Genomic DNA, 13033 nt, shown 5'->3' on the forward strand with positions numbered 1-13033 from the left:
CTGGCGTAACCGATAACATAACCTTACCGCGAATGCATACATTCCCGGCGAAGGTAACAATCCATTTAGGCCTTCTCGAGTTATTGTGTTGACACACACACACACACACACACACACACACACACACACACACACACACACACACACAGAAATACAGACACACGAACGCTCCTGCTGAAATCGTAACCACCATCTTTCATGGAGGCAATTAATTATATATTACCGCTCCTCTCCCTCTTAAAGCACAACCTACGAACTATAGATCTCGAAGGTTGCTTGAAGGTTACCCCAAGAAAACTCGCAGACATCTCGATCTTGTACGATCAGCTTCGACCCGACTTAACCAGGATTTGTCTTAACATGCCTCACAATTTAAATCCCTCGCACCTGCCATATCATCTTTGCCTCGTGTTTTTGCTCCTGTCATAACTTCAAGCTCCAATTTCAATAATATTTACGCCTTGTTAACAGTTCAAGTTCAACTTACAACTGGTTCTGGCATACGTGATATTTAAAATGAAATATTTCAGCAACAGTTCTCCAGAAGTCGTGAACTTTTCTGATTTGTTTACAGTTCTCTCTTCATCTGTTGCTAATGTCATTAAGAAATTGGGATATCGGTAAGACTCTGGCGAGCTGTCAGTCCATTTGTCCCATGATTTATTGTGCAGACCCCTCTCCGATGTCGGCAAATGCCAAACAAACCCGGAGCCGCTGATAAACCGGGCTGACGGCGTGACCTCTGTACGCGCGGGGTAGCCGGGTCACGGGAAGGCGCTGGAGACCTGCGAACAGTTACACATCGATTCCACAAGGGCGGCGACCGCGCTGCGACCTAAAGCCCCCCTCTCACTGGACCCGCGGCAGGCTGGCGGCGTCGCTGCGTCCTAAAACCCCCCTCTCACTGGACCCGCGGCACGCTGGCGGCGTCGCTGCGTCCTAAACTGGATTTGTGTTTCCCTTGACTTAATAATGGGAATATCACTCCAAACGTACAAGTATGACCAAAAAGACAACAAAACACACAAAGCTTAAAAATATTATTTTTTTGTCGATGAAATTTGTTGAGTGCTTTGTCAATTCGATCGGCCGCGGTGACGCCGCCAGCGTGACGTGGGTCCATTGAGAGGGGCTTTCAATTTGTCAGAGCGCTCAACGAATTTCATAAACAAAAATCGATTTTTTTACGCTTTGTGTTTTTTGCTGTCTTTTCAGTCATATTTTGGATGATGTCAAAGTTAAACGCTCGATAAAAACGCCCAAAAGACGTCCAAAACAAGCCTCTACTTGGAGAGTAGGCCTCTTATATGTTTTCCTGGTAAATATGTCTTCCACTGATCGCACAACAACCGGTTCGCCCCTTCTAGTTCTACCCGACCCGACGCCCGCACTGTCTGCACGGAAGTGGGCTGGTCGCTTCAGGTTTCCCCAAATATTCACTTCTGTCACTACAACAGTTACTGGGACGTTAGGTGGGCTGGACTGATTGATTAAGACGTCTTAAGGAGTTCACCTGGTGGTTCTGGTAAGACGTGACCGCCATGAACTCCGTCTCGTGGAAGACGAACGTTCTGAAACACGTCTTCTTCAGCTCGAACTTGTTGTTCTCGCTGGCTTGGACAATGTGCAGTCGTGGCTGGTACTTGTGCATGGAGTTCAGCATAATCTGAAAAGGGCAGAAGTGAAATGATTTGATATAATATGATACGATATGATATGATATGACGTTATCAATAATATCCTATTTTGTTATATAGAAAGTAGATTTCCTCACATTTATATTATATATATAAGTAGCACTGCAAAATTAATATTTGACAAACTGACTATAGCTAAATCTATACAATCGTGCATTTTCACAATTACCAAGAAGAGAGAAGCCGAACTCATATGCTAGACTACGATACGATTTTATCTTTGTTCCTTGAGTTCAATCATTGTTTCTTCATTTTACTCATTTAATTACTTTTTTGATTAATTGATTTTGAAAAACTCACATACGAATGACTAGTAAGGGCGATATATTCCATGTTATATACGACTATACATTATGTTCGTATATACATATACATTATGTTCGGATGTTCGAATATCCCATTCACTAGTTTTAGCTTATGATTTTAATCTGGGAACCATTTTTTGATATTTTATAAACAGAAAACACACACAGAAAGTGCTTGAAATTATAAGGAAAGTGCTTAACTTAAATTGTAACTAAATATGTATACAACAACATTTAAGATATTACCATACAAAATCTAACTAAAGATTTTTTTCGAACTAGAAGAGAACAAATTAACAACTTATACATTAGAAGTTACAAAGTATCAAAACTTTTGCAGATGTAGATATAGCACAACTCTTTTACTTTAGTTTTCTTACAAAATGAATTTAGCCCATATTGGGTATTGATATACAATAAAGATCATTGTTATTGGCTTATTAGTTAATCATTTGATATAAGTAATTTAGCACAATTATACTGTCACACTTACATGTCCGAAGGTGTCCATGTAATTGTTGGTCAGTTTGAGTTTCTGGAAGCACACCACTTGTTTCATCCAGTGCGTGCCCGTAGCTGGGGAGTCGGGGTGCACGAACACCCTTCCCGGCATGGCTGGCTCCGCCTTCCCCGCCACAGACCACTTCGACTCGTTGAACTTGTAACGGTGGGAGTCCACGGCCACGATGTCCATCACGAAGATGTACTTTGTCTTGGGCTGGAGGCCGGTTACTTTCACTTTAATGGATGGAAACATGCGCCTGATAAACACGGGACAAAATATATGTTTTGTTACTTTCGATAGCGAAATGCTTTGTGTTGCAGCAAAAGATACATAGTACAGACATAGCACTTTGTAACTTGTCTCTAGACCATCATTTGGGCGTTGTTTAGGTAAATATACTGCAAGTTTCACTTTGTTGCAGATAAAATCAATGTTCATTGGACTCTACTTTTTACAATACGTGCGGATATGCAGTTACCTGTAATAGTATAGGGTTAAGGTTATATGCGCAATATGCGCTCATGAGAAAAAGCAGGACAGGCAAAGCACAAATAGACACCATCACGCCAACTAAGTTACATTGGACTACAAAAGGTTAATATACACGAAGATATTCGCAGGAAAAAATCGTCGCTTCTTCAAAGCTGAGACTTTCCTGTTTTTTTCCTTTCGTCAAGAAGTTTCTCTTTCAGACCTTTTTGAAACTCAGAACAAACACAGAATACATGGCGCATGAAAGACACCGTACCCAGTGTACAGAAAACGGAGGAAGCGCCCGTCTCTAAAGAAGAAAACTGGGGGAAGCGTTATTTATGTGGCGGTGTCAGGGAAGGAGGCAAAGTCCTGTAGAAACTAACGGCTGTGTGGGTAGACAGGCGCCGTGGTGTAAGTCCTGTAGAAACTAACGGCTGTGTGGAGCAGACAGGCGCCGTGGTGTATCAAGCACGTCCAGCCGTCTGCTCAATCCCAAGTCGGGAGGCAAGGACTGGGTCTTTGCGCTTCGTCCCTCACAGACCGCCTCTTACCGTTAGATAGCTAGGTCTACTCTTTAGTCAGGGGGAATGCACAGCCTTGTGTTAGGCAGTGAAGCGACAGAGCTCGGTGATTTTAGCTTTGCCGGATGTAGACTGGCTGGACGAAGTTTTGACGGTGGGACTTGAACCGTCCGCTTATAGTAGGGTAAATGGCTGAGCCGCGAAATCGGTCTGCAAGAAAGGACGCTTCGGCCTCGGTGAAGCCCATGGCATAGAGGTACGACATATCTTCATACAAGCGCCTTAGTACAACGTACTCTAACAAGCCGAAATTAGAATAGATAGGGATATTCTCCGCATAGAGGTTAAAAGGACGGGGGACTGTGTGTTGCTCAAAGAAAGGCCTGTACTGCCGACTATCTTGATAAGACTAGCATATATATTATGCAAAAGCGCAAGTTCTTGTGTGCACTTTCGATTACCTATACATTAGCCAAAAAGTATTCAAAATTGCATCTAGTGGCGTGAACAAAGTACTTTAAACGGACTTGATCTTTTCCACGTCTCTGTTTTTGGTGACACTTTTGTAGCGACAAACTTTGATTTCGTTTGGTGGCCTTCAAGAGGTTTTCAAAGTTATTTGTATATTCCTGTGAGGTCGTAACTGATCGACCGCAACACTGCGCAGTGCCGCAGTCTGGTAGGAAACTCCCCACGTTTTGAGGGATTCGTGGGCAAAGCTATTTTTACACAAGTACAGTTCGAAGATTCTTAAAGGTATAGAAAGAAATATTACTATACAAAATCTAACTTAAGATTTTTAAAAACTATAAGAGAACAAATTAACAACTTATACATTAGAAGTTATAAAGTATCAAAACTTTTGTAGATGTTGATATAGCCTAGGTTTTCTACTCTTTTACTTTAGTAAAGCTATTTTCACACAAGTACAGTTCGAAGATTCTTAAAGGCATAGAAAGCCGGACGAAATATTTTTGAAACTTCTGCAGCACTCATACGGACATTGACAAAATGTAGTCATACTCCACTGATTTTGTTGTACACTATGTGTACGTCCTCTCGAAAATATGCAATTATCTTTTCTTTTTCCATCTTTTTCTCTCCACACTTTCACTGAAGTAGACTGCAACTTCTTGACATGGAACAGTGGTCTGACTCTCTATTATAACTTATCTATTTCCATTGGACTATCTCAGAGACTCGACACTTTTACAGGACCTACTACCATATGCATACCCTCGGTCAATATTAACCATGATAAAATCCTAATTCACCCTAAAGCTTCGGCTATGACTAAATAGTCCTATACGATAATGATAGTCTCTGCCACATAGGGCACATCTGTATTTACTAGCCCAAGCGCTAGTCAATGGTCAATACTGTTATACAGGATATGATGACACTTCAACAACAGCCAGAAACCCCTCCCGTGCCAGGCTATCATTTTTCTTCTGTCGGTTGGGATACGGGGTGTAGAAGCGTGTGGTACCGTGGGTATCTGGCCTGATACGGCGTTAGATACAGCCGTGGACGCGTCGAGCACCCGTACACACTTCAACTACAGCTCGGCGCTTCTGGTCTCAGGTTATTTTCTGTGGTCTTGTCTCACGCGTGGTGCGGGTGTAGAGGCGTGTAGTACCGTGTGTATCTGTGCCATGATACGGCGTTAGATACAGCCGCGGACGCGTCCAGCGCCCGTACACACTTCAACCACAGCTCGGCGCTTCTGGTCTCAGGTTATTTTTCTGTGGTCTTGTCTCACGCGTGGTGCGGGTGTAGAGGCGCGAAGTGCCATCACCCACGATGTGTGCCGTTAGCCTCCTCTGATAGCCACGCCTATGGCAGGTTGTTGTTGTTGTTCACCTTGTAGTGCCTTAGTAGAGGCACACAGGGCAGCAAGTTTTCTTGCTATCTCAGTAGCAGGGTATTTTTACAGGGAGGGGCTGCTTGTCCTTCCCCTTAACGTGCTCGAGGCACCTCCTCGAACACGGGACCCCCATTTTACGTGTCTTTTGAAGGACAAGTGCAGCCCCAACCGTGATGCCCTTCCGAGGGTTGAACCGGGGCCTCCCAGTTACCAGTTATTTGGAACCAGGAACTGTGAGGCTGCTACCAGTCGTTAAGCCACAGGGACATTGTGCACGCGATAAAAAAACGCCAAGAAACAAGACATCTGACTTTAAACTCTGCTTTCACACTAGTAACAGACATCCAAAACGTGGGTCAAAAGTGGCAAAAAATTTATTTTCATGATGTCGTACGCAGCATTACGAAAAACACGCTAGTGCGTGTAACGTTAAGAGAGTCAGAAGAAAACGTCGGACCGATTTCGAGCACGTATTAAACGCCCTTGGTACCTCTTGTTAGAGCAACCAGACGTTTTCCATAAGTTCTCTAGATTCTATGGGAGTATCTCCTTGAACTCGGACGATTAGGCAACTTTTCCAAGAAATGGATTTTGCGGCAGACGCAAAGAGTAATCTCAGCGACGTAAAACAGTACATGCGTCACTAAAGGAGCAACAGTTTCCTGTTTTTGCTCAGAAGTGCGTCTAAAACGTCATTATTTTCCACTCTTCGTATCTGCTACCATGTTGTTTTCCAGTCACAAGACTGCGCTATCTGTACATGTACACCACCCACACAGAGATCCCACGAAAACAATCTTATAGGGCACAGTATGTATACTATGTACGCTTCCTGAAACGTTCAAAACCCAGATACACACACAGAAGTAAGTTTCGTAAACATTAGACAGACCATTCTCACTACAAGGGCCATTTTGGTGTATGATTTACTTACTTGTATATCATTTGCAAAAATAGGTTCTTTGCTTTGCCCCCAAGGAACGCTGTTGCTGGATCCCGCGAGTGTAGAACTGACAATCTGTAAGGCTTCCACATCGCTACATTTCACATGTACATCTTGAATCCTGTCTTAGGACGTATAGTTTAGAAGTCACATCTACAACCATCGAACGAACTGTTGGCAAACTGTTAGGTGGTGTAGTGAAGTTTTATACTGTTGTCTAACTTTCAAAGAAAATGAAGACATCCATATTGTAAACTGCTAACTGCTAAAGTCCTTTCTTCAACTTCTGATAAAAACTGTACTTTGTTAAACTTTAAAAAGTTCGTATTCAAATCAAACAATTTAGTCTGTTTGACAATTTTTAACTATTTCCAGCAACCTATGGATTCTGCTAGAGACGTAACAACACATATACGAAGCGGCGGTTGATTACATGTATATCACATTCAACGATTTATCACACATAAACTTTGTATATCTAACTCTAAAGTTATCCTAATCCCGGTATCGTTGAAATGTGCTTTTATCGCAAGCGACGTCAAATTATTCTGGGCTATGTGCCTGCGGTCAAGACTGGCGTCCAGGCGCCTAGGTGCGTCTAACCACACAGAAAATACCCGCCTTGTGGAAAAGGCCTGTTTCTAGACCACCCTGACTGGCCCTAGCAGCTCTCATCTCGTGGGAAACGTTTGATACTTCCCATTCAAATTGCTGAAGTATTTCCCGTGAACCTATATACAGGGGGATGTCACTGTAGCTCAACTGGCAGGGACCTTACAGTTGAGATCCTGGTTCCACGTTGGTAGCTGGGAGACCCCGTAAATCCTGGAAAGGGCATCTCGGTTAGGGCTGCACCCGTTTTTCGGAAGGGACGTAAACTGGGTGTCCCGTGTTCGAGGGGGTTCCTCGCCGCGCACGTTGAAGGGGAAGGGATAGCAATTCCTCCCAGTAAAGATATACTCCTGAAACCAAGGTGCCACTAGGCACTACAAGGTCAACAACTACTTTTGGATTTCTTTGCATACAATACCCAGATTATGTTTCCGTTATCTTATGTTGACCTTTGACGTCTCCCACTCACTTTCACTATATTTGATTTTTTATGATTTTCTGTTTACCAATTGTAAACGTTTTTGTTATTTACATTTCATTTTATTATCATGTAAGTGGAATAGTGGTTCTTTATGTGACACCACTGGATATCTAGATAAATAAACAAACAAACAACAACATTTCCCGTGAACCTATAAACATTCACGAAGAGAAGGAGAGAAAAAAAACGGTGTCTGTTTGAATTATAACCTTGGAGAAGGGCGGCAAGTGGTCGGGCCACCAGAGGCAGGCCGGGACCTGCGTTTCTTTGCGGCTGATAAAGTTCGATGCGTTCCCACGACGGCTCTAAACGAAACAGGCTGATCTGTTGACCCAAGTTTGAACTCTTTAATGAACAAAGGGACTGTCGAGGAAAGAGGTTGTACTTAATTTGAGGTGAATGTACATGTTGCACGACTAAAAAAACTTTCTCAAAATCTCCGTGGACATTATCAAAATGTTAGAATAGTCACTTGTTCCACTTGTCATCATTGTTAACTTGCACTCTCTGTATCCTGTTTCTATGTATTGTTTCATGATGCAATTTGCCCTTGGGCAAGAACTTGCAAATAAAACTCGATTATTAAAGCATATCTTAATGTAGTCTGCGTTAATGAATACAGGTCATCCCCAAAAAATAAACTTAAAAACGTGCATTACAAAACAGGAAATTCGAATTGAAAAAAAAGAAATATAAAATAACTTTAACTATCCGTTTTGACATTGCTTGGCACGTTGCAGCCTGGCACTGTTTCTGTCTTTTTAGACAATAAAATAATGTTTTGACTAACTTCCTAATTTTGTCACATTCTGCTATGTCAGTGGAGAACCTTTCTATATAAGGAACAATAAAGTGGAGTCTATATCCTGGCTAAGATTGATTTGTGTCTATGTTAAAAACCACTAATGGGTTTTGCTTTGGATACCTTTCTCTCGCCATGCCATTTTATGAACAGCAAATTGTTTAAGAAATGTTAGATCACTTCGGCAAGCTTTCTAGGATTCTTGGACACACTGTTAAGTTAAATATCTCATCTGACAACACTGAATAACTTTAAGGTTTGTGTGGTATTCTATATAAATGATTTATTCACAGATTGACACATATAGAAACCTAAAAAACAACATTGTAGCCAATGATACCTTGTTGTCAAAAGGGCTGAATTACGTAGCCTTTGTCTTAAAATCCACAAGAATGATACAAACAGAGAGTGCTGGGATAATCATGCAAAATATCATCATTGCAATTTTGCTTTGTTCTTCCCGTCTCAACGTGTTGATTACCCCAAATTACATCATCCATGACAACGAAACGTTTTTAGCTATCTATGGTCCTTATCCTTTAGAAATCTGGACTTTCGCTCGAACAACTCAACTGTTGGGTTTTTTTTCATCTGTAACTATTCAAATGTTTGTTTGTTTTGTACTACATTGTACTACAGTACAAGTAGCGGCGTGGCCATGGATATAAGTTGCACAACTAAGTTACTCGAGTCCGTCGATACTTTGCATTACCTACTGTTATACTTCATATTTTCTGAATAGATGAAAAATTGAATAACATTTTAGAAAAAATATGGTTTTATCTGCAGACAGTTTTGAATATCATTATGGAGTACATTTGAAGTTTTCAATAAGATGTTAGTCGTACATTTGATTATGAAAAAGAAATGAGCCGAAATGAGGTATTTTTCTGTCTCCCTTTACTGGGTGGTCTGTGCTTACAGATAACGCAATGAGGAAGACAGAGAAAGATTCAAACAGAGCGATAGAACCACACAGGCCTGCTTTTCTTTCCCATTGATAAATTTTGATGTGTTTCTGGGATGGTGTAAACATTACAGCTGATGTTGCACAGAGAAGGTATACACCGACTAGTGTACATACAAAACTCACAAGCAAAAAAGGGATTTTCAACTACCATCCTTGGCGACCCTTGCTATCAATGCCCAGCTTTTGTATATTGAATTGTGTTTACTCTTTAAGCATACATGTACTGAATTGTTTTGTTTTAAATGGTTGCCCTAAAAGCACAATTCTGTGTTCCTTACACAAAACTCACAAGCAAAAAGAGTTTTAATTACAATCTTTGACGAACCTTGCTAGCAATGCCCAGCTTTTGTACGTTGAATTGTGTTCACGTTTTATTCATATATCTACTTAACTGTTTTGTTTTAAAGTAGTCGCTTTAAAAGTACCTGTTTCTCACACTAGTTTATTTCCAGTTTGTACATCAAAATAAAACCGTTGATTTGGAAACAGGGGGGGAAACGACCACGTAATGGTTTTATTTCTTTCAGTAATGGACCATTTTTGTCGACAGAGAACATTTTGTCCAATCAAAATAGGAACTTATCTCTTTGTCCAAGAACTTTCCACCCTGTCAAACAACTATCCACCAGATCCCGTACCGCCGATTCGGACCGATAACACGAATCGCGAACCTCAGCTGGGTTTGTGGGGCTTTACGCCGAGAGTTGGGCCAGCCAATTATGCTCTATCACCACATGATTAGCTCCAAGGCAAGACAGAATCGAGATTAATCCACTACGGACTACCTCCGTGCATTTTAAAGCGCCAACTTGCAGCGCGCTGTTCCATCGATCCGAAGTTTGTGTTGCACCGGTCCATTGGCGAGCAATTCCCACGTTGTTAATACGGGCGATAGTTATTAACTCCGTCAGGAACAACATCGATAACATGTTTAAATTACCTATCGGCTTTTTTTAAGTCTTTGTGAAATCGATTTAGGCTCGACATCTGGGCACGAGGGGAGTGGAGACAAGATTCTCTCCAAGCAGAGGTTCGGCTCCGGCTGGTTTTTAACGCGATTTTAGGCGGTTTTGTCGGGCTTTTTGTCTTGTTCCGTTATCTTTATGTCGCCGAGATAAACGACATAAAGAAAAGAAAACGGGACAAAATAGAAAGCCCGACAAAAACGCCTAAAATCACGTCAAAAACCAGGCGGAGCCGAACTTCATAGAGAGTAAAGACAAGACTGGGCGGTGCAGTGAGACAAACGCGCTCTCTTTGTACGTCGCGGCCACTTTCGTTGTGCGTATTGATTTTTTGTCGTAGGATTTTCAGCAGAAGTCTACGACAAGGATCTACGGCAAGCTTTATCGTAAGACGTCTGAACGACACGTCCACAACTGTTCTAAAGATACCGTAAGCCTGTCGTACGACGAAATTGACAGGGCCCTTCTGCGTGCAGCACGCTTGAAACATCTTTCATCTCATCTGTCCCTTGGTCTAACTAGTTGACCGTTTGGAGCACCACAGAAGATCTGGCAACCAGTTTTCTTCACCCTTCTCGGTTTTCTGTTTTTCTTAATGTTTCACTTAGTATCACGCCTGTACATTCTCTGATATTTTCCTCCGATCTTTTCCGTTGTCTACCTCGCTTGAAAAAAATGGACAGAAAAAGTCGAAGAGGCCGTTACGTTTGTTTTACTGTAGATTGTATATGCCGCGTTTCATTATTGCAATGTAGGGGAGCGAAGGAAGCGGGCTTTAATGCAAAACTACAATTTTATTCCTCCTCAAGAATTTCTTGACAACTTGCCACACACACACACACACACACACACACACATGCACACAAATACACACACACACACACACGCACATACTTACACTTAGTTCACACAAACAGGCAGCAGTTTTGTAGTTTTAGAGCAATGACAGCACTTTAGACCTAGCATAAAAGCTTTTGCCGTCTTTCTAGTTCTTTACAATACATACAAAGAGAAGGGTGTAGATCGCAAATTGACTGCCATTTTACAGTTGATTTTCAGTGTACTTGACCTAGGCATGTTATATGAGCTATAAATGACTCTACGTACCTTCCAGCCTTGGTGATGATCATTTCTGTTCCTGCCTTGTGAAATCTCTGCCACAACCCCGCGTCTTGAAGTTCCACCTTCACATCTTCCAAACCCTGAAGAATAGAGATACTGTCAGTAGGCAAGGAAGCATTTGCATCTTTTACCAGTTCTACAGTACATCCTGGGAGATGGCAATGACTATGTAAATATACTTGTGCTAGCAAATATATACCATTTTTCAAGCGTATCGACACTTAACTCTCCAATGATCAAACATTTTTGAATACAGAAAAGTAAAAAAAACACACGATCTTAGCCTGAAAGTTCATCTGTGTTGGTAAATAACATTATGAGTAAATCCTTAAATTTGGGTAAATCCCCATTCTTCCAAGGCTTGGTTGTGCAAAGTTTTTAAGGCTTTATTCATCACAAACTTAATAGTTGACAAACAGTTTATTTGGACACACATCACAATATTTACCAACACAATACCATATTACTGTACCTCTCTTGTATTCGCGGACACAATGTCAACCATGCGTTCTAAAAATAATATCTCAATGGAGGGGTTACAATAAACAAAAACATCCTGAAAGCAAACCAAATTCTTGAGTAGCGATCAAATTCCTTCGGTATGATTATCTGTTTTATGGCGTGGTGTTTGGGCCCCTGTTTTGCTAACAGTGCTGATAACCTGCGGGGCTCTTCTGATATGGTCCATTAGTTGACTGTGTGTTTGCTTTGTTTATCTGTGTCCACGCGTCTACCTCCCTTGGGGAATTATATACGACAAAAACGCCGGTCTTTAGTTAGAACCAGTAGTGTAAACGGTACGTCAAACTCAACATGTTGAGTTATTCATATGCTTGTGCGTAGTTTGATCCATTTTTTGTTGTATCCATTTGTTTGCATGTATAGATGTAGTAGACCTTACGAAAGTCGCTGTTCTTTTGTTGTGTCAAGATTGTGTAGTGAAGGAACGGAGGGACAAACATCTGCGTACACAGAGATATCAGGCTTGCTTTTTGTGTGATGAAATTTGCCACCGCTGTTGGAAAATCTTAGCCAAATATCTTTAATCACTTCATTTTCTAAATAGGAGTTGGAAATCTAATTTCAGTAAAAACCTGTGGCTGGTTTAAAGTGTTAGGAACTTTGCATGTATACTTTAAATGTTAAAAAAAACTTGGGCATCTTTATGTTCATTGCCCTTGAGAAACGTTTTTTTTAATCTAGGATGTGACAGAAAGAAAGATTGAAATACAAACTTTTCTGGGAAATTAAGTTCATAAATGCTTCACATCTACAACTCATATAGGACGAAGAATAATGATGATTATGACTTATATGAGATTAGAATTAAGATATTTTAACCGTATTACATAACATGCTATCAAGGGATATGCTATCGGTTTTAAGTGAAACTATTGCATTCTAGAGAAAACCACGTATGGCTTTTACTAATCGTCGAAGTTGATATCTATGTACAACACATTCCGCCGATTTTGTACATTATGGAAGTATGGCTTGAGTAGAGCAACAACAAGTGCCGGCGGTGGACACTGGGCATGTGTGTACGCTATCTGACCGTTTCGGGCCTCAGTTGTAAATTCGGTATATCCTGGAATTCCAGAGATCTGGCTCTGCACAGTACAACAGACATGTCAAAGACTTGCGTCTCAACACTTAATCACATCTCCTTTCTAATGTTCACGTACGGTCAACTAACGTGTGTAGTCTTTAAAAACACTAGAATTGAGACTTATGCTTCAGAATGTGAAAGATTTTGAGAATATCGTTAG

The 13033-nt window shown here is 41.3% G+C and overlaps 2 protein-coding genes across 2 annotated transcripts in view; both read right to left on the reverse strand.

Moving 5' to 3' along the window:
* The window catches only part of LOC136440224 (BCAS3 microtubule associated cell migration factor-like), a 201827-nt gene that overhangs the window by 20140 nt on the left and 168654 nt on the right, over nt 1-13033 (reverse strand). The gene's annotated exons all lie outside the window — the stretch shown is intronic.
* Nucleotides 1-13033, reverse strand: part of LOC136440260 (T-box transcription factor TBX5-like) — a 29532-nt gene that overhangs the window by 12195 nt on the left and 4304 nt on the right. Inside the window, exons 3-5 of the mRNA XM_066436192.1 lie at nt 11250-11344; nt 2496-2763; nt 1514-1666 (exon numbers count right to left, since the gene is read on the reverse strand). Coding sequence (XP_066292289.1) covers nt 1514-1666; nt 2496-2763; nt 11250-11344 — 516 coding nt within the window. The remainder of the gene's footprint in view (nt 1-1513; nt 1667-2495; nt 2764-11249; nt 11345-13033) is intronic.

Source organism: Branchiostoma lanceolatum, chromosome 1 (assembly GCF_035083965.1).
Source record: "Branchiostoma lanceolatum isolate klBraLanc5 chromosome 1, klBraLanc5.hap2, whole genome shotgun sequence".
Taxonomy (NCBI): domain Eukaryota; kingdom Metazoa; phylum Chordata; class Leptocardii; order Amphioxiformes; family Branchiostomatidae; genus Branchiostoma; species Branchiostoma lanceolatum.